This window comes from Anabas testudineus, chromosome 12 (genome assembly GCF_900324465.2).
Source record: "Anabas testudineus chromosome 12, fAnaTes1.2, whole genome shotgun sequence".
Lineage (NCBI taxonomy): Eukaryota > Metazoa > Chordata > Actinopteri > Anabantiformes > Anabantidae > Anabas > Anabas testudineus.
Genome location: NC_046621.1, coordinates 11995642 through 12015244, shown reverse-complemented (window position 1 = coordinate 12015244; position 19603 = coordinate 11995642). Strand labels below are relative to the sequence as shown.

At 42.6% G+C, this 19603-nt stretch overlaps 4 protein-coding genes across 6 annotated transcripts in view; 2 read left to right on the top strand and 2 right to left on the bottom strand.

The window, feature by feature from the left end:
* The window catches only part of LOC113158794 (pleckstrin homology domain-containing family G member 3), a 32585-nt gene extending 24599 nt beyond the window's left edge, over positions 1-7986 (top strand). The window contains exons 9-19 of one of the 3 annotated variants that reach the window (XM_026355022.1): positions 380-562; positions 743-835; positions 1108-1194; positions 1301-1331; positions 1568-1669; positions 1758-1787; positions 2516-2526; positions 2863-3138; positions 4093-4209; positions 5087-6515; positions 6634-7986. In XM_026355022.1, coding sequence (XP_026210807.1) covers positions 380-562; positions 743-835; positions 1108-1194; positions 1301-1331; positions 1568-1669; positions 1758-1787; positions 2516-2526; positions 2863-3138; positions 4093-4209; positions 5087-6515; positions 6634-7289 — 3015 coding nt within the window. In that variant the 3' untranslated portion in view covers positions 7290-7986. Of the gene's footprint in view, positions 1-379; positions 563-742; positions 836-1107; positions 1195-1300; positions 1332-1567; positions 1670-1757; positions 1788-2515; positions 2527-2862; positions 3226-4092; positions 4210-5086; positions 6516-6633 lie in introns of all 3 variants that reach the window. The other 2 variants (XM_026355021.1, XM_026355023.1) reach the window with 2 other exon arrangements.
* Positions 7987-8665: 679 nt separating this feature from the next.
* On the top strand, positions 8666-13994 carry xgb (x globin). The gene is made up of 5 exons (XM_026353720.1): positions 8666-8832; positions 11099-11206; positions 12267-12387; positions 12699-12779; positions 13196-13994. Exons 1-5 carry the CDS (start codon positions 8666-8668, stop codon positions 13313-13315), a joined length of 597 nt encoding a protein of 198 aa, XP_026209505.1. The 3' UTR covers positions 13316-13994.
* On the bottom strand, positions 13721-16046 carry srp14 (signal recognition particle 14). Its single transcript, XM_026353721.1, has 5 exons — positions 15928-16046; positions 15009-15081; positions 14819-14931; positions 14693-14725; positions 13721-14526 (listed from the first exon to the last, which is right to left on the bottom strand). Exons 1-5 carry the CDS (start codon positions 15949-15951, stop codon positions 14437-14439), a joined length of 333 nt encoding a protein of 110 aa, XP_026209506.1. The 5' UTR covers positions 15952-16046; the 3' UTR covers positions 13721-14436.
* A 369-nt stretch (positions 16047-16415) lies between these two features.
* LOC113158012 (phospholipase D4) lies at positions 16416-19576 on the bottom strand. The gene is made up of 11 exons (XM_026353662.1): positions 19482-19576; positions 19253-19328; positions 18983-19137; positions 18446-18629; positions 18227-18347; positions 18012-18139; positions 17735-17935; positions 17423-17562; positions 17183-17348; positions 17000-17096; positions 16416-16888 (listed from the first exon to the last, which is right to left on the bottom strand). The coding sequence occupies exons 2-11, from the start codon at positions 19301-19303 to the stop codon at positions 16689-16691; spliced, it is 1443 nt and encodes a 480-aa protein (XP_026209447.1). The 5' UTR covers positions 19304-19328; positions 19482-19576; the 3' UTR covers positions 16416-16688.
* Positions 19577-19603: the final 27 nt, after the last annotated feature.

Sequence of the window (19603 nt, the reverse complement as noted above, 5' to 3'; positions counted from 1 at the left end):
CAGTAAACATGGTAATGTTGGGGAGATATGCTTATCAAAATACTTTGGTTCATCAGTGTAGCACTTATAGACATAGGCTTTTCTCAACAAGGGAGCCCCCTGCTGTCTACATGAATATGTACTTTAAAGCTTCAGATCTCTAATTGTCTACGAGCAGAGATTTATAAAGTAAATTCACGAACCTGCACAATTTGGCATTGCCATCTTTATAATGACTTCTTTGGTTTGAAACAATCACCCGGTGCCCTGTCAACAGTGACTTCACTGTTTTCTTCGTACTGTGCTTTTATAAGGATTATAAATAAAAGCTGAGACTGAATCTTATTCCTCAAGGAACATGGTTATGAGCGAGTGTGTGTGCTTTCATGTGCACCTGCAGGAAATCCAGTCTCTTCTGATCAACTGGAAGGGTCCTGACTTGACCACCTATGGAGAGTTGGTTTTGGAGGGCACCTTTCATGTCCTGAGGGCAAAGAATACCCGTACACTCTTCCTCTTCGAGAAGATGCTACTCATAACCAAGAAAAGAGGGGAACACTATGTCTACAAGATCCACATCTCAGTACGGTTTTTGGCTTATTTATCGGTGATGTAACAGTTTGAAAGTGTAGCTAAATAAAACTGTGATATTCATGTAGAACGTGACAAGTTTAGTATCATTAAAACTTCAAACTTTTTAATAAACTAACCTATTAAACTGAAGTGAAACTCAGCTACATCTCTGCATTCATTGTGGTTACAGTGCTCCACCCTAATGCTACTTGACAGTGCCAAGGATCCCCTGCTCTTCAGTGTCATCCATTTTAAGCATCCAAAACAACCGCACACAGTGCAGGTAAATGTGAATATCAGTCATTCTTCCTGCAAGTGTACTTTTAATGTTACTTGTTGAATGTTTTACAATAATTATATATATATATATATATTAAAATAGGGGAATTAGATGCTTGTTGCTTTATGGTAACGTGTTTTCGTGGTAACACAACCATTTTTCAAACACTAAAGAGCCATTGGTTTCCACTGTAGTGTCTATTTTTTATGCATGTGCTTCTCTTTGCTAATGTCAACAACTTTCCTCATGACAAGTGCTGGTTATTGTTCATCCAGGCTAGGTCAGTAGAAGAGAAGCGTGTTTGGTCACATCACATTAAGCGGCTCATACTTGAGAACCACAACACCATCTTGCCACAGAAGGTAAACAACATTGTCCCTCACACAGCTGTCTTTTCTTTTTTGCTACTAAAAAAAATCTTTCTCATTAAAACACACCGTTTTTGTTTTTGTTTTGTTTTTTTTTCAGGCAAAAGACGCCACACCAGCCAATTCAAACTGTAAGTGTTATAAATAGAGTAACCTTTGTTATGCTAAGACCAGTTTAACTGTTGCTGTAGTAACCAAAGATGCCACTCACTCACTCAAAGAGAAAGGTGATTTGTTTTCAGCGGAAAATCTGGGAAGCTGATTCATTTACTAGGAACTCATAGCCCATAAACCATCCATCTATGTGAAGAAAATTGTTTCTGTAATTGCCGTACTCAGTGTAATTACATATTCTTCCGCTGCCCAGATCCAGGGAAGTACCACTGTAGCCCTGAAAAGCTGAAGAAAGCAGAGTCCTCCCATATTGCTGACTTCCATCACGGGGCCAGAAATGAGAGAAGACGATCAGGTAAGGACACAAACATTGATCCCTGTTTCTTATAGAGTGTAACGTATCTGTTTTTTAGTTGTCCCATTTTTATTTTCTCCCTCTTTAGAGCCAGCAAAAGAAATCTCAAGCACAAAAGGTTCGTACAGGGTGGAGTGGAGTTTTTATTTATGCCATTGCATGTTCATTGTACCCCATGGGGTCCTAACTAAGGTTATTTTGTGTCTGTTAAATGAGAGCTTCCCACATCTCCATTGCACTTCTGCTTTGTTCTCCCTCAAAGACACCTGGAAAACAGATCAAAAGACACACACTCACTCCCACTCACACTCCACTGGCCTCACCCATAATGAAGTTAATTATATGCCACATTGGTCGAAGGCTTTGTCATACACAAGCTCTTTTCAATAGACAAATCCAGCCTCGCCCTCAGATCTGTGCATCCTCCTGTTCTCATCTAATCTAATTGGTCTTTATGAAAGAGAAAACCTCTATATCCCCCTCCCCTCGTTCTCCTTTGCTCCCAGTCCAGATCAATTTTTCAAACCAATGTAATGAAGAAGCAATTTTCATGTCAACCTTCCCATCTCAGTGAGGGAGTAGCTCATCACATCCTTTGCTAATTGCATCATGTCCAGTTTGAGCATCTGAGAGGAAGATGTTTCTAATTGGTACATATCTAATCACATGGTCTCCCTAATGCCTGGGCCAGACTACTTGTGGAGGCAGAGATTGTGCTCTGACCATAATTGTACAAGACACATGGTATTCAGGCTACTTTGTCATATAATGTTTAACTTTGTCAGTGTTATTGACGTTCTCATCTGTTTGTCCCCCTCTTTCTCTTTCTCTTTGTTCTCCCTGCAGCTGTTTTGAAGGTAAGTGTCTGAAATCCAAATGTAGTCTTTTATTAAACCTTAATAGGCTTTTCCATTCTCAGCAAAGCTGTTTATTTAGGTCAGTGTGCTGTGGTGAGATATGATTTACCTAGTTCTGAGGTAGCAGCTCAAACTTTTTAATTACAAAAGTGGTTAAACCAAAAAGTGAAAAGTTAATCTTCACAGAACAAACTTTGTCTTGCCTTGGATTATAAAAATCATATCTCACCCAAAGCTGAAGTGGTCTTTTGATGATTCCATCCTATTTCAAGCCTTGAAATCACAGCACTGACCTTGCAGTAACAACCCTTATATGTCTGTGACTTCACGCTACAGCATGCAGACAGTGAGGGTGCACTGCCGGGAGATAGGTGCTCCCTTCAGCCAGCCACTAGTGTCAGTACGTTGGCCTCTACTCTAAGCGAGCCCCTGGATGAGAGGCCACGTGTGGAGAATCTAATTCCAAGAAGGGACTCTTTAGAGCGGCTAAGTCCTACTGACAATGACCTGAAGCTGGGTTCTTCACCCAGTGAGGGGAGACTGGTGCTGGAGAAGGCAGAGGAGGAGGAGGGGGAGGATAACAAGGACGATGTACTGATGGGAGACGACCAGGTAGCCGACTTTGCCACCTCAGTGCTGGCAGCCATCTCCTGCTGGCACTATAGAGCCAGGGCTTTGCTTTCTACTCACTTCACAACGGTGAGGGTTTCTGCCACCCACGGGTTTCCCATTTCCTGCTCCATTCCATCAGCTTACCAGTTCTCACTGCTGCTCTTTCTCCCACGCTTGCTCTCGTCATTCTCCCTCTTTTTTTTTTTTTTCCCTTCATAAACAAAACCAACCAACACTTGCTACCATCCGCACTGTGCATGTGGAAAGCTTCAGGTCAAATTTGTGTAACTAAGGTGCATGAATTGATGTTCTACCAGCCTGCTAACAGTTAACTCTAAATATATATGGGTAAAACTTAAATCCCACTTGTTGGTTATCTTTGCCTGTAACGTTTTGCTTTGTTGCTGGAGGCTGTCCCTTTTTGCATGCACTCCTGTGATTGTATGTTTTCACCATCTGTGTAATAACAGTTATATGTATGTATGTATGTGCTGTATTTCCTAATTGTATTTTGGGACATGATTAATATAGTTTATGCTGTCGGAATCGTGACATTCGCATTTGATCCAGTGGTTTAAATGCACTCTGTTAAATTTTACTTGACTTCAAAGGTTAATGTAGCAATCTAATTAAATGATCACTATAATAGAAGAGGCTTGCTCTTTGATGATCACATTTCCTAATCATGTTTCCCTCTGCATTTTTATAATTGAGTTAATTGCCAATTGTCATGCAATTTTCAGAATATGAATAAATACATGTAATTTCAACTGGAAGACTTTCATTGTAAGCGCTGTAGTGGGTGCTTCAAAGGTGACCTGAATATACATTAAGTGTCTAGGAAATGTTTGTCTGCTTTGACAGATTCTTCTGCTCCACTGCGCCTCACAGCGTGATCTCGCTGGGAGAACTTAGAATAAAAACTCTCTTAATTCTGTGCTCTAACTCTTCCAGGATGATCATAAGAGAGATATGACTGAAATGAAGACTACACCGGGAGAGGAGGCAAAGACGTGCAAGCAGGATGAAAAATGTGAGGCTGTGGTTGTGAAAAAGACTCTCACCACACAGGTACTTAATAAAGCCTCATATAATGCCTGTACACATATCCATTCAACCTCATTTCCACACTGAGACCATATGCTCTTTTGGAGGGTGACATGTATTCACTCATTTTCTTTTGTTGCTGTCTGGGAGCTGGTACAATACTACATTAGACTTTTAAATATATTTTCCCCTACCTAATAGATACCCTTTGCCACATGCAAAACATTTCTCAGAGGCCTGTTTGAATCATACCTGCAGTTATTTTTGTGCCTTCTGTATATTTGTCCTCATGTGAATTAAACCGACAGATTTACACAAACACAGCTGGTACTGTGTGGTCAGCACTTCCGTTGGGAAAGGCAGCATTTGAGTTTGAGGCCATATGTAGTTCTTACCTGATTCTCAGGGTAGCTTTGTAAAACAGCTCCTGCATCTGAGCCAAGTACAGGTTGTTATTCTTCTTAACCTTATCTTCACTACACAGCTCCAAGCTGCACTTTTTTTTTCCAAAAGAGCAGGCAACGCTTGGAAACAAATTTAGATTAATGGCGGGCTAGGGTAACATCAGCACTGTGAACGCGGATGGAGCTGAAGACATGTTCATCATTAAACTCTCAGAGTGTAACCAAAATGGTGCAATAAGGAGACATAAGTTAGCACGCTGCAAATGTATTTATAAAGCTTTTGACCAAAATTTCAGAGTGTAGATAGAATTAGGTCACTGTAATAAATCTCAAGAAGGCATCATGAGATAAAATACTTTCGCCATAAATTGTGGATGCTTAAATTTAACTGCCTAGTTGACTTTGAAAAGATGCATTAAGACAATGGGGAAGTCTTTAGCATCATAATGTCTCTTTTACTTATTATTTCTCACTTTGGAAACGCTGTCATATTTCAGGTCAGTGTGGAGGAGAGGTCCCCTCTAGACTGTGTTCTTCAGGCAGAAACGACCAATCAGCTGGAGGTGCTTTACTCTCAAAGCCCAAACAAGTGTCCTGCCTCTCCTGTCCAACTAAAAGCTGAGTCTCCAGAACTTCAGGATACCTCGAGAGAAACTGGTGATGAAGATGAAGTGGGGAGTGACTCCTCTGGTGTCCAAGCAGAGGAGACAAGTGTATTGACAAATGGGGAACTCTCGGAGGAGGAGGAGGATGTGCTGGACAATAAAAGCATCCTACCCTCCTCTGTGTTGGATCAGGCGAGTGTCATAGCGGAGTGCTTTGTTAGCAACCAATCCAGACGAAGTAGTCTGGTTTCAGAAGACCTGGGCTCCCTCACCTGCCCCTCACCTTCAACAGATAACGACACCATCAAAAGCCCCTCGTTCTATGTGGACGAGGGGCATTGTATAGGAATGTTAGCGAGCTCAAACCCAGAGCCAAACACAACCTCAGAGGATATTTGTTCAACACCTGAACATGAACCCACAATGGACACCTTCATCGAAGTGGAACGCAGGTCCACGCTCTCTAAACAAGATCGCCTACTCATCCGCAAGATCAGGAGATACTATGAGTATGCAGAACACCAAGATGCCAACTTCAGTGTCAAGCGCAGAGAAAGTCTCTCTTATATTCCAGCAGGACTGGTCAGGCACCTGAGCCGGCAGTTAAACAGTATTCCTCATGATCAGGCTGTCCCAGTCCACAGGAAAGGCCTCTCCCAGAACCGGCCTACTTCCTGGTCTGTGTTTGACCTTCCTGGATTAGAAAAGAGCACAAATACTGAAACTCGCCAGAAAACTGAACTACATTGTCCAGAGGAAACCGTAGCTAGATCCCAGAGCGTCACGGATGGATCGTCCACAGAAGAAGAGTTCAGATCATCATCAGAAATGCAGAAGGTTTGGCAAGACATGGAAATGGAGGAGGAGAACCAGGAAGTCAGTCAGAGTGAAAGGGATACATTAAGTGACTCGAGAGTGGAGGTGACGCAGGATATCAGCTTTGACACTTCAGATGCCACTAAACAGCTGCCTCAGGTTTTAGGGGAGTCTGAAATGGGGGAGTCTCCCTCCACAAGCTCTCCAGCAATAGAGGGGACATCTGATCAGGATTCTAATCCACGCAAGAGTCCTTTGTCGCATCGTTTTAGCCACAGTCAGCTACCAAAGATCATTAGCTTCAGAACAAGCATGGACGAGGACCAGATCCTACAAGACATGGGAAAGATGAAAAACAAGGTGTTCCAGCTGGCTCGTCAGTACAGCCAGCGTATCAAAAACAACAGACCACTAGTCTGGCCGAGGAGCCAAGAAACTGGAAATCAACAGGGCTCCAAGAACATGCCCGCTGTCCACGAGGAAAAGATGCAGCTGAGCAAAAAGGGTAAATAGGAAGCAAATGCTTGCCTTATTGCTTTCTTCTGCAGTCACCCACAGTACCACTTGAGCTCATGTATTGACGACTGAAAGCATTCTCTGTATGTTTTTCTGTATGTGTGCAGGTAAACCCAACCTGAGATTGCCCTTGAACACATGCAATCAGGTGGTCATCAATGAAGTGTGTTCTCCAAGCCCAGTCCAGAGCCCCGACTGTGGAGCCAGCTCCCAGAGCACAGTCACCTGCCCACAAAGTCCACAGTCAGAAGCCTTCGACTGGCCTGATGTGCAGGAGCTGCGCTCTAAATACACAGAGCCCTCGCGCTCAAAAGTAACCCGCAGCTGCACAGTCCCAAATAGGATGCTAGAGCACTCTATGAACATGTGTAATGGCTGCTCTCATAAATACAGTAGCTTCTCTGACATTCACAAAGCTCTATCAGATTCTAGGACTCAGTCTGAAAGAGTATACAAGGGAAGGTGCCCCCAAGTAGAGGACTGGCCCCAAGCAGGATCTCGGTCCAAGCTTCAGCCCCTGCTGTGCAGGTGGAACTCTTTGGACCATATGCTGGGTTCTCTTCCACTCAGTGAGGTACAGAACCTTCAGAAACCTGTGAGGACGTCTTATTTTACAGGCAAAGTCCAAGACGGCGACCGCCTCCTCCAGGAGAGCCTTGACTGTGCGGCGAAGTCTGCCGTCTTGAGTTCAGGGAAGTTCTCAGAAAGTAATCTAGTGAAAAGCTTACGGGAAAAGTTTCAGAGCTTAAGCGCGAGCTCGTGAATATGTGAATTTTTGTACAGTTTTATTATCAGGAACTATCAATTCTGTGTAACTCACTGTCTGATGCTTCTTAACAACGCTTTTTTACAGTTTCCTCTCTGTAAGAAAGCAGCTTAGTATATGCACAGTGGTTTCAGCTTAGAGGACACTGGATGATGATGTTAGCACCAGTGAAACCTAAAAAATATGCTATTAGTTAGTGGTTGGTGCAATGAGGGGAATTAGTCTTTGAAAAGATGTATTGCAATATTTGTACATTGGGTATTTGAACTGTACAACACAGAGTTCATGTAACAATATTATTAAGATTAGTCCCACTTCATTATTATATGCATGTATTCAGGTCCTGCCCACTGTTGATAGTTTCCTGCTATTATCATTATAGCACCATCAACATTTAGAGATTCCCACCGTTCACCTGAGAGAGTTTCCTTTTCTCATTTGTTTGGCTTTTGATGCGTGTGGTCACAGTGCTTCATGTCTGCTGTAGCAGCCTCTACAACCCTTCTCACATATCACTGGAGCTTTAATTTTTCTCGAAAGATTGTATATTTTCTTGAATGTTATTTATGAAACTGTATATTTAGGAAACATTGCTCGTGTAAATACTGATCTGTAGAAACTCTTTTTACTTTTCAGTTCCAAAAAATATATTGTTTTCATACTTGAAGTTTCCCATATTTTCAATAAAAACAGAAATGCTAAATGCTCACAGGTGCCATCTTTACTCTCAGGATGACATTTGAAGGTGAAACTTTAATGACACACAAAAAAAGCTCTGAGCAAATTAGTTGTAAGAGCTTTAAGCTTTAATTGATTTACTTTAAACTACACTTCCCATCAAAAACAGGCTGGAAACAAAAGGTGGGCGCATGTGTGCTTCATTAATTGGAGTTAATTGTTATTATTTGAAAAGAGTGCACAGCTTGGCCTTTGTGCGTCAGGTTACCAGTGGATCGAGCGCATCGTTTCCCTCTAAACTCAATGATCAACTCGATCATCTCCTCCATCAGCTGAGTCCAGTCAGCAGCAGACAGACATGCGCCGGAAGTCAGGCGGGGCGCCCTTCAACATAAAAGCTTACCACCTTAATGCTGCTTTTCTCAAAACGGGCTCATCAAATGGGATTTTAATTTTTGAACCAGTGACCAGAAACAGCACCTTGCGTCCGCTCACTGATTTGACTCTAATCCGCGACACCCACCGGAGGAGCGCAGTGGAGTCGGGCACTTAAAAAGCAGATGCCAACAGCACCACATTTCGTCTGGCGCAAAATCAATTCAAGCTCCGTTTTTACTACTTCTTCTTTTTCACGGATTGGCATCTTCGTCTCATCTCTCCCTCCCTCCCTCCTCTTCCCCCCCCCCCATGATAAAATGGGCTGCGCAATATCAGGTCTGGCGGCAAAAGCGGACTTTGGAGAGAAAACCACAGATGATTCGTGCGCCGCGCGTCCGAGCGAGGCTCAGATCCAGATGATCAAGGACTCGTGGAAAGTTATCCGGGACGATATAGCCAAGGTTGGGATCATTATGTTCGTCAGGTAAGATGTGTAAGTCAGTTCATCAGTGTTGGGTTACATGTTTAATAACTCGGCACCGAATAATAAAGTATATAATCAGGATCTTACTGTGACAATAAATGGAGTTATATGGCTGTAGTCTTTATCACGTCGATTCCATGCAGATACTTCACGTTTTGTTAAATTGAAATAGGATTAAGTCATGTGATTGATGTATTCAGGCTGAATATTGTTTATGATGTATCCAAAAAGAAACCAAGGACGCAGAACATTCACTCATCTAGAGTTAGATTTTTCTATAAAATGTGAGTTTCAATTACTCATACATACCAAAAAAAAAAACAAACAAAAAAAACAAGGAACCAAGTGATTATTCTTCAGTTTCACCCCATCTGACATGAATGTCCCAGGTCAGCAGAAGATCCTGCCGATCCAGCATCCTTCCAGCCCCACCGCCCCCCTCTGCTCTGCTCTCTGACCCTTCACCATTCATTGAAAGCTTGAAGCACCCCACTGCTGCTCCCTTATCACTTCATATCACAGCCTCTGCAGCTCCAGGTCTGCCTTAGATCTATACATTGGAAGGATCAGCCATCAGGAAAATGCATTTTATCACTCACTGTGATCACCAGCATCCCAGAGAAAACATATCTGGCCATTTGGCCGCTCGTGCTGAGACTACTGGGCACATGGTTGTAAGCCCAGTTAAGGCCGTTTGTCCCTGGATTGACCCTAGTGTGTTGGCTTGGTACTATGAGGGCCTCTGGGTCAGGGACTCAAGGCTTTTGAGGTTTGCATCTCATGACTGAACAGTAATTGTTACAGTAAAACAGCAGATGGGTTTCACTTTCTCATAGAGTGCTGACTTTGAATTGGACAGATCTTATTCCCTGGAAAATCTCCTGTCAGATTTATACATAATAAAATCCTCTAAAGACCAGACATAGTTGAATACAACCTCTGAGCAACACCAATTAAAATCCTACTTGAGCTACAGAGGGGCGCTGTGCTGTCGGCTTGTGTTACACAAGCGTCTACACCCGTGTCCACAGGAGTTGCACGATGGAACAAAATAACAAGCTCTCGACATGTTGCTACTGTGCTGACAGTGGCAGAGATGTGAATAAAAAGAGCGGCCGATTTCCCCTTTTGCCTCATAAGTTAAATAAGACACCTTCTGGATTTGAAAACATATTTGTTAGTCAAAATAGATGGAGGTCTACGTGAAGAGGCGATGCTTTGTCTTTAGCCAGAGCTCGGTGACCATGTGAGTGTATTGCATTTCAGTAGACCTCTCTTCATTGTCGTCTGCTTGTTAAAGGGCTCAGAGCTACTCTGGTTTTTCTCGGCAGCCATTAGAGGGATCATCACTTGTCTAACACCTCTCCCAGCATCTCTATTCATCTATCTGTCAATCTGTCAAAGGGGGTCACATATTATAGACATCGAATGCACATTCATTAGGGCTCTGCTCTGCATGTCAGGGTTAAACAAACACGGGGAAACAAATAATCACAGAAAACAGAATTAGACTCTTTTATATTATAAGTTATTATTAATCGCACACTCTTTGATTCCTATCATTATCCTTTTGACTTCGTAATGAAAAAGATGAAATTATCATAAGCCTTGCATCTCAGTGGGAGCACAATGCAACTCACCTCAGGAGGAGGTAAGTGTGTAATCCAGTAGCCTGACTAATCACAGGTACCTCAGCTGGAGACTGGGAGGCTCTCTGATTGGATGGCAGCGTGCTTAAACTCTCTGGTTAAGGAAATAGATTGAGGTTAAATCAGAAAAAGGAAAACCCGAGCAAAGGGTTTGGACTCCATTCTTGCTCCGACACATGACTGCTCTGGGTGGAAATGAGAGTATAGATTTCCTGGCTAACTAACTGCCAGATCCACCACCGTGGCGTGTTAATGATTGCAGCTGCTGCTGCGTGGGGTTAGGACAAAGGGCAGCAATGATAAGGCGAACCAGAATACGTTTAGGAAGGCACAATCAGATCTCTATTCTATGTCTGGTGGTTAAAGGATGAGAGAGGAGCCTCTAATCGTAATGTTGATGAGCTCAAACGTGCACGTTCGTACTCAGCACAGTCAGGGCAGGGTTACAGTCGTGTGACTGGTCCATGCTGAAAGTCTCTGGGGTTATGTCATCTTAGCTGGGAAACTCAAGGGCGGGTTTGTTTTGGTATGGGGATAACAATGACAGCCTGCTCTTTCGTGAACGGCTCTCAGAGGCTCACCGATGCTTGTTTGTGCCTTTGTTGTCTTGGTAACAGGTTGTTCGAAACGCATCCCGAATGCAAGGATGTCTTCTTCCTGTTCCGAGACGTGGAGGACCTGGAGAGATTGCGGACCAACCGGGAACTCAGAGCACATGGCCTGCGGTCAGTTGCTGCCGTTCACACATCGGTCAACGAAAGCGTAGCATAGTACTGTGTGGTGCACACAAAACGTATTGATATCCAGCACACTGTGTCCCGGGCAGCTTACAGTGGGAGGTCAAAGTATGACACACTGATGTCCATCCCAGCTGTTGTGCACAAAAGGTTTATGCAGTGCACACTGATTTAAATTTCTGGCCTATGGCACAGAGGAAAACAGCGTGCTCCGGCTACAAGCAGTACTTTTTATAAGAATCAATCTGTCACTGCTCTTCGTGGAATCGCCACCCACATTATTTAAGGGTAATTTGATATTTCTTCAGGCGCTGCCTTTCATTTATGTGGAATAACAATGTGTGAAGAAGTCAGGTTGTGCACAGTAACAAATCATGAGATAAGTGGAAGACAAAAAAACCACCTCAGGTAGTCATCTGTAGCACTGCTCACCACTCTGCAGCAGGCCGAAGCTTGTCGCATTTATCACAGCCACTTGTCTGTCGTTTCCCAGGGTGCACCGAGCCTCTCTGTGTTCCCCTACACACGAGGCCAAAGCAGCCAATTACTGCCTGAGGACCTGAAGGTACAGAGACTAGTGTGGCATTGCAGCATCCTCGCACAGACACGATGTGCGCACACATCCCAACGTGAACCCGCTGCTCTCGAATTTAGTGATAAGGCCAAATGGCCCTTCAGCTGCACTCAGGGACATTAGCGCAAATGTCCACGGTGACGGCAAGGCAGAGGGAAGAGAGTGCAAAATTAAATCGAACCCTTTGTTCCACATTCATCTTCAAAACCGTCACGCACACGCGATGCAGTGATGACTGACACACCTGCAAGGCAACAAAGGAAAATGATCCTGCGGGGAGTAAAATGTTTTCATTTCAGTTAGTTTGATAGATGAATTTAGTTTGTTTTTCCTCCTGCGTTTGTGTCGGTGAAACTACACATGGAGGCAGATCAGATGAGAGTCAGCTTCTGCAAATTCACAATGAAATGGTGGATCAGTTCATCATCACAGCCCCCCCCCCCCCCCCCCCCCCCCCCCCCCAATCTCTTTCAGGGTGATGTCTTTCATCGAGAAAAGCGTGGCTAGACTGGACCAGCTGGAGAGACTGGAGGCTCTGGCTTTGGAGCTGGGGAAAAGCCATTATCATTACAACGCCCCACCTAAGTACTACAGTGTAAGACCCCCATGTCCCAGCAGGGCTGAACTGCAGTCTGGTTTTTAGTGATGGTGCTTTGTTTGTAGAGCAGTACATATATTCTTATATAATTTCATAATGTATTTTACAGTCACTATTCGACTAACAACACTAAAATCCAAGCAACTGAATGCAGTAGTCCCCTGACTGAAAAAAGGAAGGGACACCTACACTTATAAATAACAGAGGCAAATAACAAAAACAACAATGCGGTGACTCACCAACTGAATGTTAGCCTGTGTAGCTGAGCATAAGCACACCAGTGAGTATCTCGCATAATTATTTTCCAGTACGTCGGAGCAGAGTTCACCTGTGCCGTGCAGCCCATCCTGAAGGAGCAGTGGACAGCTGAGCTGGAGGAGGCGTGGAAGGTAAAACGTTTCACTGCGTGACCAGTGTCTTCACACTTCACATCAGTGTCAGAGTTGTTAAAGTGCAACACAGTTGGAGTGATTTGACCGGACCATACACAAACACGATGGGCTATGTGACATATTATCTCACTGAAGGCACCACAGTGCTGCTCACTAACAATACAATAGACTATTTTTCTTCAGCTGCTTTAGTGTAAGGCTTTCTGAAGGTGTCGAAGGTATTTACTTGTATGTTATAGTTAATAATCAATTCATTCTTAATTAATCAATTCTATAGTGTAACACACTATTTCTTGCATTACTTGCTATGATGATGTTAAAACCACATTTTGCTGGCATACTTGGCTGAAAGAGCGATTGTTGTTCACCTACTCAGCCATGACACATTTCAATGTGCGCTGTTTGTGATCCAGACCTTGTTCCAGTATGTGACCAACCTAATGAAGCAGGGATACCAGGAGGAGAGCACCCGGCAGCGCCAACTAGCACTGTCACCAAAGGACAGACCGGAGAAGAGGAACACAGCGCTATGAGATGCTGCTTCTCTTTTCCATGACTCAGACTGTATATAGCAGTTCAGCACAGAAATGTTTATGTATATAATGTATTTACTGTCTCATTTTCTACACTAGTCATTTGCCATTTTATCAAAATTCACAAAAATAAGACATTTAATTTTAACAAAGCACTTTATTTCTGAACTGAAATTCTGCTGGAGTCCTCTTCCACAAGAGCAGGACTCAGAATTATAACCAGATAATACAAACTGTAGACAAAATATACTGGCTGTAGTTGAAACTTCCTTGTAATTGCGTTAAACTGAAATTAAATTTTAAGAATTACAGCCAATACTTTTTTACTGTATACATAACTCCAATCACACCCTGGGCTGTTCTGTACTTTTTAACTCATTCATGAAATAATTCATACACAATATCTTGAATTAACCACATTAGCAGAAACTATCCGTACATTTTATTCATGTTCAGTGGATAGAGATGACAGTTTGGCATAAATGTTCAAAATCAATGGGGCATAAAAGCACAGGAAAACAAAAAATAGAAAAATGTATCTCTGCTAACAAGCACAGTCAAATATAATGACATTTAACCAATCTAAAACAAACCTGCTCATATTCAGTTCTGTATTTCTAAGTATTCATGCTATAGTCTATTTCAGAAATAAAATTCAAATAACAAAAAAAAAAAAAAATAATTAACCATCCTTCCGAAGAAAAAGCCGAATTTAAACATGCCAACAAAGCTCCCAGGTAAACCATTAATATAAATAAGGACTCTACGAATTAAATAGTATGAAAGGCAGGTAATTATTGGGCTCCATGGATTTGGCTCAAAGGGTGACACCGCTGTTAATGACCTTTTTTTCCAAGTAGAAATGGAGATTCAATAAAGCTGACTTGCTTGGTCCTGTAAGAGTTACAAGAAATCCTCAGGTTCTGATGGCATCGATGAGCCAAGGATGAAACATGACCATGCAAGCAATGGCATAATATCAAAGCGACCACCAGATGATTCTGGGGCCACGGGTGAATAGGTAGAAAGCCAGGTGGGGTAACTGACCAAGTGGAGACCCATTCCCCCTGTGATCGTACAGGCTAGTTTAGCAACCCAAGGTTAAGTTAAGAGTCTGTTGCTCATTGGGTGGCTTTGGTTTTCTTGCTTTTGCTTTTCTTATCTTTCTTCTTAAGTCCATCCATGTGAGCTCTAAGGAGGTTGGAGTACGCCTGTAAAAAAAAAAAAAAAAGGGTTTAAGATCATGGTTAATTCATTTATGGATCAAATGGACAACAATGTTTAGTAAATATATATCAAGAGAATCTGCATACAGTGAAGCAGGGTAATAACTTCCAAACTAAATTTACATTCAAATATGAAACTAGCTCAGCTCACCATCTGAAACTTTATTACTTCTTTAGTGCTGACCTGAAATTGCAAAAAAAGAAAATTTAGCATTAACAAGATGTAGAACAATTTTTAAAAATCCACATTAAAACACAGGTAACCCAGTGCGCTCACCACTGTGCTAATTTTTTTCTTGCCATCCGATGCCCTGAGAAGACATTTGTTGTCTGCTGGTTCAAATGATTCTGAGTGGCCCTTTCTGGGCACTGGCTTGGTCCTTCCATCATCTGGAAAGAAGGAACACATGCCATTATAGCAGATTATTTTGGGGGTTTAGAGATTTAACTAAAATGAAAATACTTACATTTCTTCAGTGTGATGACAACGCTGCCAGATGTTCTGCATTTCTGGAAGAGCCGTGTGAGCTCAGTGAGGAACTGGAGAAACACACAGAATGCTGATCTTCATATTTTAAAAAACACATTTAACAACAATTTGCAAAATATATTGTTTTCAGGATTCAACCCATGTAATAGCCTTACTGAAATACATTATTAAATTAAAACTCAGCTGCCAGATAATTTGGTAAACCTAGAAACCTAGAGATGCAATAAAAAAAGTTCCCTGAAGGTGATTTTGAGATATTATTTTTAGTTTCTGCAGCAGTACAGAAGCTGTCTATGTATAACTTTGAAAGCTTGATTGCATCTTATTAAATTGTGTTTCTGGTTCTTAGCCTGCCCTATTAAACTAAAACGTTGGGAGCAAAATATCACAAACATTTCAGGCTACTAACTCCAGTGTTAACTACAGTTAATATATAACTGTAGTTAACACAGTTTTATCTGTAAGTGTAACCCAAACGTAACATACTAAATACATTTATTGCTAAAACATTTTGGTTAATTAGTAAAAAAAACAGCTAGGTTAGCTAGCTAGCTTCAGTGATCATTTAAAATCAGCTAACAGTTACAGTTAGTGCAGTCAAAGTTAACCCATGTATGAAACAAGACCTTTAACATAAAGCAAGACACACAACTAATTATGTGTGACTCTACGTTAAGAAAGTTAATAAACTTACACTTACCAACTAGAAACCAGTATTAGCGTCAACTTAACATTAGCACACAAGCTAACAAGTCAGTCTGATGACTACTGTCTAGCGTTGAGCCCATTAGCTCGCCAGCCGTGAGACAGCTAAAGTAGACCATGTGTCAATTTTAAGTTTATAATCAACAGCGACGAGGGAAGTAATTTTTCACAATGTACTGTTTTGTTCTTACCGAATCGTTTTCAAGCAGCACCATGTCTCTCACTTCAGTAAAGCAGTGGCGTTAGCTTACTGGTTGCAAGCTAACTCTGAAGCACACGTACTACACAAGCGGCAGCTCCGCCCTGTCCCTCACGCTAAAGGCTGCGCTTCAGTCACAGCGCCGCCTGTCGTCTGGGAGGGGGTAACACAGAAAGCTGCCACTGCCCAGCTGTGACTGCAGCTCATTGTTCAGACACATCTGTATTTTGATTCAGTGTATAGTCTATTCAACGTCTCGCACTGTGTCGTGATTAGGAACGTAGCTGTGACTGTGCAACTTTATTTATTTTAGAAATCCTAAAGTCAAAGACTTTTAAGTTAGGGAATCATGTATTACTTTCCCTAATAGTTCTGTAGAAAACTGCAGCCCACACAGTCATCATTCATAGTGCAGCAGACAGTGAACTGCTGCGCATTGTTTGTTTTAATTATAAATAATTATTAAGTATGTCAACAGTATACAGTATTGTGCCACAAATTCAGTCACCCTTTATTTAACAGCCAGCTCTGCACTAAACACACAGTACATCTTACACGCAAAACGTCAGTGGTAACTCTTTATACAGGTGCATTAAACGCATATATGTGCATATATTATAAAGTCAAGTAACTGAAGATGACACAGTTGCTATACGTTAAACTTCTGATGTCAGGTATCCATTTACAAAATGATCTATCAACTATGGTTGACAACATACTAAATATGTAATTCTTTCATAAATTAGTTTTGTGTCATCTTGAAAGTGCACAGTCTGGATGGTGTCCCAGGTTAGCGAGGTTCACAGCGAACTCAGAGCGCCAGTCCCGGTCAAAGACTGCCCTGAGCTGGCTCTGCAAGGCCTTGGTCTTCACAGGATAAGGAGCCTGTTGGGAAATCACCAGTCCCACTCCTGCTGTGGTCAGGAAGTAGTCCCCTGACCAATTGGAAGTACCTGTAGAACAACACGGTGTTAGCTGCTCGATTATTAACTCATCCACATGCAACAAATGTCCTCTTAACTTAAGTTTAAACTTAAAGAACTTTAAGATGATTTATTACTCACCAACGTAGGCTACTGTATCAGTCACCATGTATTTATTATGGTTCACTCTAGAATATGGTATATCAGACTGGTTCCCCACTGGCACAATGAACAGTTTCTGAAAAAAGAACAATGTCTAGACAAAAAATGTTGTGTTTATCCCCCCCCCCCCAGCAGACACATTTATGTAATGCTGTGTCTCACTATTTGAATGCTGATGTTGTGGTGAGGGCTGTCCATCGAGGCTAGAGACTGAAGGAATGGAAGCATGGCTGGATCAGAGTCCCGACCGCAGCTGATCAGCATCCGGATTTTAACCTTCTTCTCAAATGCAGCCACCCTGATGGCATCATCAATGACTGGCCAGTATCTGCATAATTAAAGAGGTCAAAGTGAGGAAACAGAGCAAGTGGAAAGATGGTTTCTCCTGTCAGGCAGGTTTACCTCTGAGGCCTTTCAAAACGGGTGGTGGGGAAGTACTCCATCACAGCTACATCAACATAGTGTTGAGCCTCTGAGATGATGGAGAGGATAGCTTCCAGATCCTGAGTCCTCGATGGAGGAAAGAATGATGGCGGGGAACCCTCGGGTAATAAACATTTACGGAATAATACTGTAAATACAGTTCATCCATAAAACAAGACTTACACTTTGGCAGCTGTCCTGGCTGAAACTGCGATACGACACCACTTCTCTGTAAACGGTCCTCAAAATAACTGTGCCCTTTAAAAGGGAAGGGAAACTTAAGGAACTCACTGCGAGGTAAATCCTGCTGGAGACGTTATCAGCTTCCACCAGCAGAGGGTGTTCTTTATTGATGTCCGTGTCATACTGTGAAGGCCAGGGCTGTGGCAGAGAGCTGTTGGGTTGTCCCATCACCCAGTAGGACTGAAAGATCTTGTGGAGGTCCTTTGCTAGAGAGGAGCAGTTGTAGATGACCACTCCCAGCTCCTTCACCTGGAAAAAAAGTCAGCTGTTAGGCTGTTGTGTTGGAAAACAAGCAGCCATTTTTGTAGATTTTTGCTGTTCTCACCTGTGTGAGAGCTCTCCAGTCCATGTTGGCGCTTCCAATAAACACATGTTTACTGTCAACAACCCAGAACTTGCTGTGCAGGACGCCGTGTGTGAGGCGCCCAAAGTTCACCTTCCTCACCTGAACTCCTACAGGCAACAGAAAAGGAGGCTGCAGGTAAGAGGAGTTGACGCACCTCAAATCAGACAGTGAATAAACAGGGAGGAGCTCCAAACCTTTCTCTTTTAAGAGCTTTAAGTCTGTGGAGTTTGTTCTAACGGAGGGAACGCTGGTCACCACTCGGACGGACACGTTCCTGGAGGGCAGCTCTTCCAGTTGTTTCAGGATATTCTTTCCCTGTCGAGGACGGAGTGACAGCATCAAAGAGCAGCACAAAAACCTACTGATCCACAAGGATCTAGGAGAAAGCTTCTCTATTTCAAGCCATAACTCACAGGTAGGTCAGAAGAAGAGTTGACATTGATGTCCTCCCCAGTTAAAGTCCAGTAAAAAGAGGCCACTTCCACTTGGTCCGTTGCCATGGAGATAAGATCTTTCCAGACTTCTTCCAGTGGGATCCCAAGCGTTACGTTATCTTTATATTTCACATACTGGGGAATGCTCTCTACGAGGGCCATGCTGGGGGATAAAAACAAAATATGGAGCAATTTGGAGAAACAGATTTGAGTCAGTAGGCTGCAGAAGGTGCAGTGGGTTCACATCAAAGTCCTTTGTTATAAACTTCATGGCTCAGAGTGACCAACATAAAACCAGTAACATAAAACACCACAACAATCCAATTACATTATGAACATTTTTGTTAAACCTGTATCAGTCTCTTCACTAAAAGCAGTGAGCCAGTCCATTTTTGTTTTGTTTTGTTTTGCTATAAAACTGTCGCTTCTTCGACCCCGGTAATTTTTTCAGTTCCCAGTAGCTGTTTTAATACACACACACACACACACACACAACAGCTTTATTAGGGGAATTACCGGCACTGGTCCGTAGAGTCCCCATCAGGATCCTCAGGAAGTGTCTTGTGAATTTTTGGTGGTGGAGGTCTCTCCAGCACAATGATGGCGAGCACAATCCCCAGAACCGTCAGACAAGCCAAAATCACGACTAACATCACACAGCTGGTTGACCTCTGACAACAGGGGGAAGAGAAAAACAAACAAACAAACAAAAAAAAAGAGTAAGAAAGCTTTACCATCAAAACACACATACATGAATAACTTGGTAAATGCCTGTTGCAGTCCTACCCCTTTGCTGGAAACATAATTGTCATGAAGGCTTCTATATGTAGAAGGCATTCTTTTCCTTTTGAGCACAGCTCGCCTATTAAAGACCAAAAAAACAGGAAATTACTCTCTGACAAAAACGTAACACTTTGCATTGGACTACACACATCACAGAGGAATTTTGCTCTGTTTATGGTATATAAATATAACTCGGGACACGATTGGAGTGCTAAAAGTAAATGCAACTTACAGCAGATGCAGTTATTTTCCCTGTAGAACAAACTCACAACAAACTTCAGTCCTGTCCCCTTCAAGCTTTCACTTCAAACTGAGCAGATATCGCTGCTGTTCGACTCATCACAGCACAGTTCC

Excerpts from the sequence above, each read along its gene's own strand:
- srp14 (XM_026353721.1), bottom strand. The coding sequence starts at position 15,951 with ATGGTGCTGCTTGAAAACGATTCG. Across the intron at positions 15,082-15,927 it reads TGCTGCTTGAAAACGATTCG|TTCCTCACTGAGCTCACACG; the intron begins GTAAGAACAAAA and ends GTGTTTCTCCAG. Across the intron at positions 14,527-14,692 it reads AAGTAATAAAGTTTCAGATG|GCGTACTCCAACCTCCTTAG; the intron begins GTGAGCTGAGCT and ends TTTTTTTTACAG.
- xgb (XM_026353720.1), top strand. The coding sequence starts at position 8,666 with ATGGGCTGCGCAATATCAGGTCTGGCGGCAAAAGCGGACTTTGGAGAG. Across the intron at positions 11,207-12,266 it reads CTCAGAGCACATGGCCTGCG|GGTGATGTCTTTCATCGAGA; the intron begins GTCAGTTGCTGC and ends AATCTCTTTCAG. Across the intron at positions 12,780-13,195 it reads AGCTGGAGGAGGCGTGGAAG|ACCTTGTTCCAGTATGTGAC; the intron begins GTAAAACGTTTC and ends TTTGTGATCCAG.
- LOC113158012 (XM_026353662.1), bottom strand. The coding sequence starts at position 19,303 with ATGCCTTCTACATATAGAAGCCTTCATGACAATTATGTTTCCAGCAAA. Across the intron at positions 17,563-17,734 it reads CCAGCAGGATTTACCTCGCA|GGTTCCCCGCCATCATTCTT; the intron begins GTGAGTTCCTTA and ends TTATTACCCGAG. Across the intron at positions 16,889-16,999 it reads TGATACAGTAGCCTACGTTG|GTACTTCCAATTGGTCAGGG; the intron begins GTGAGTAATAAA and ends GTTGTTCTACAG.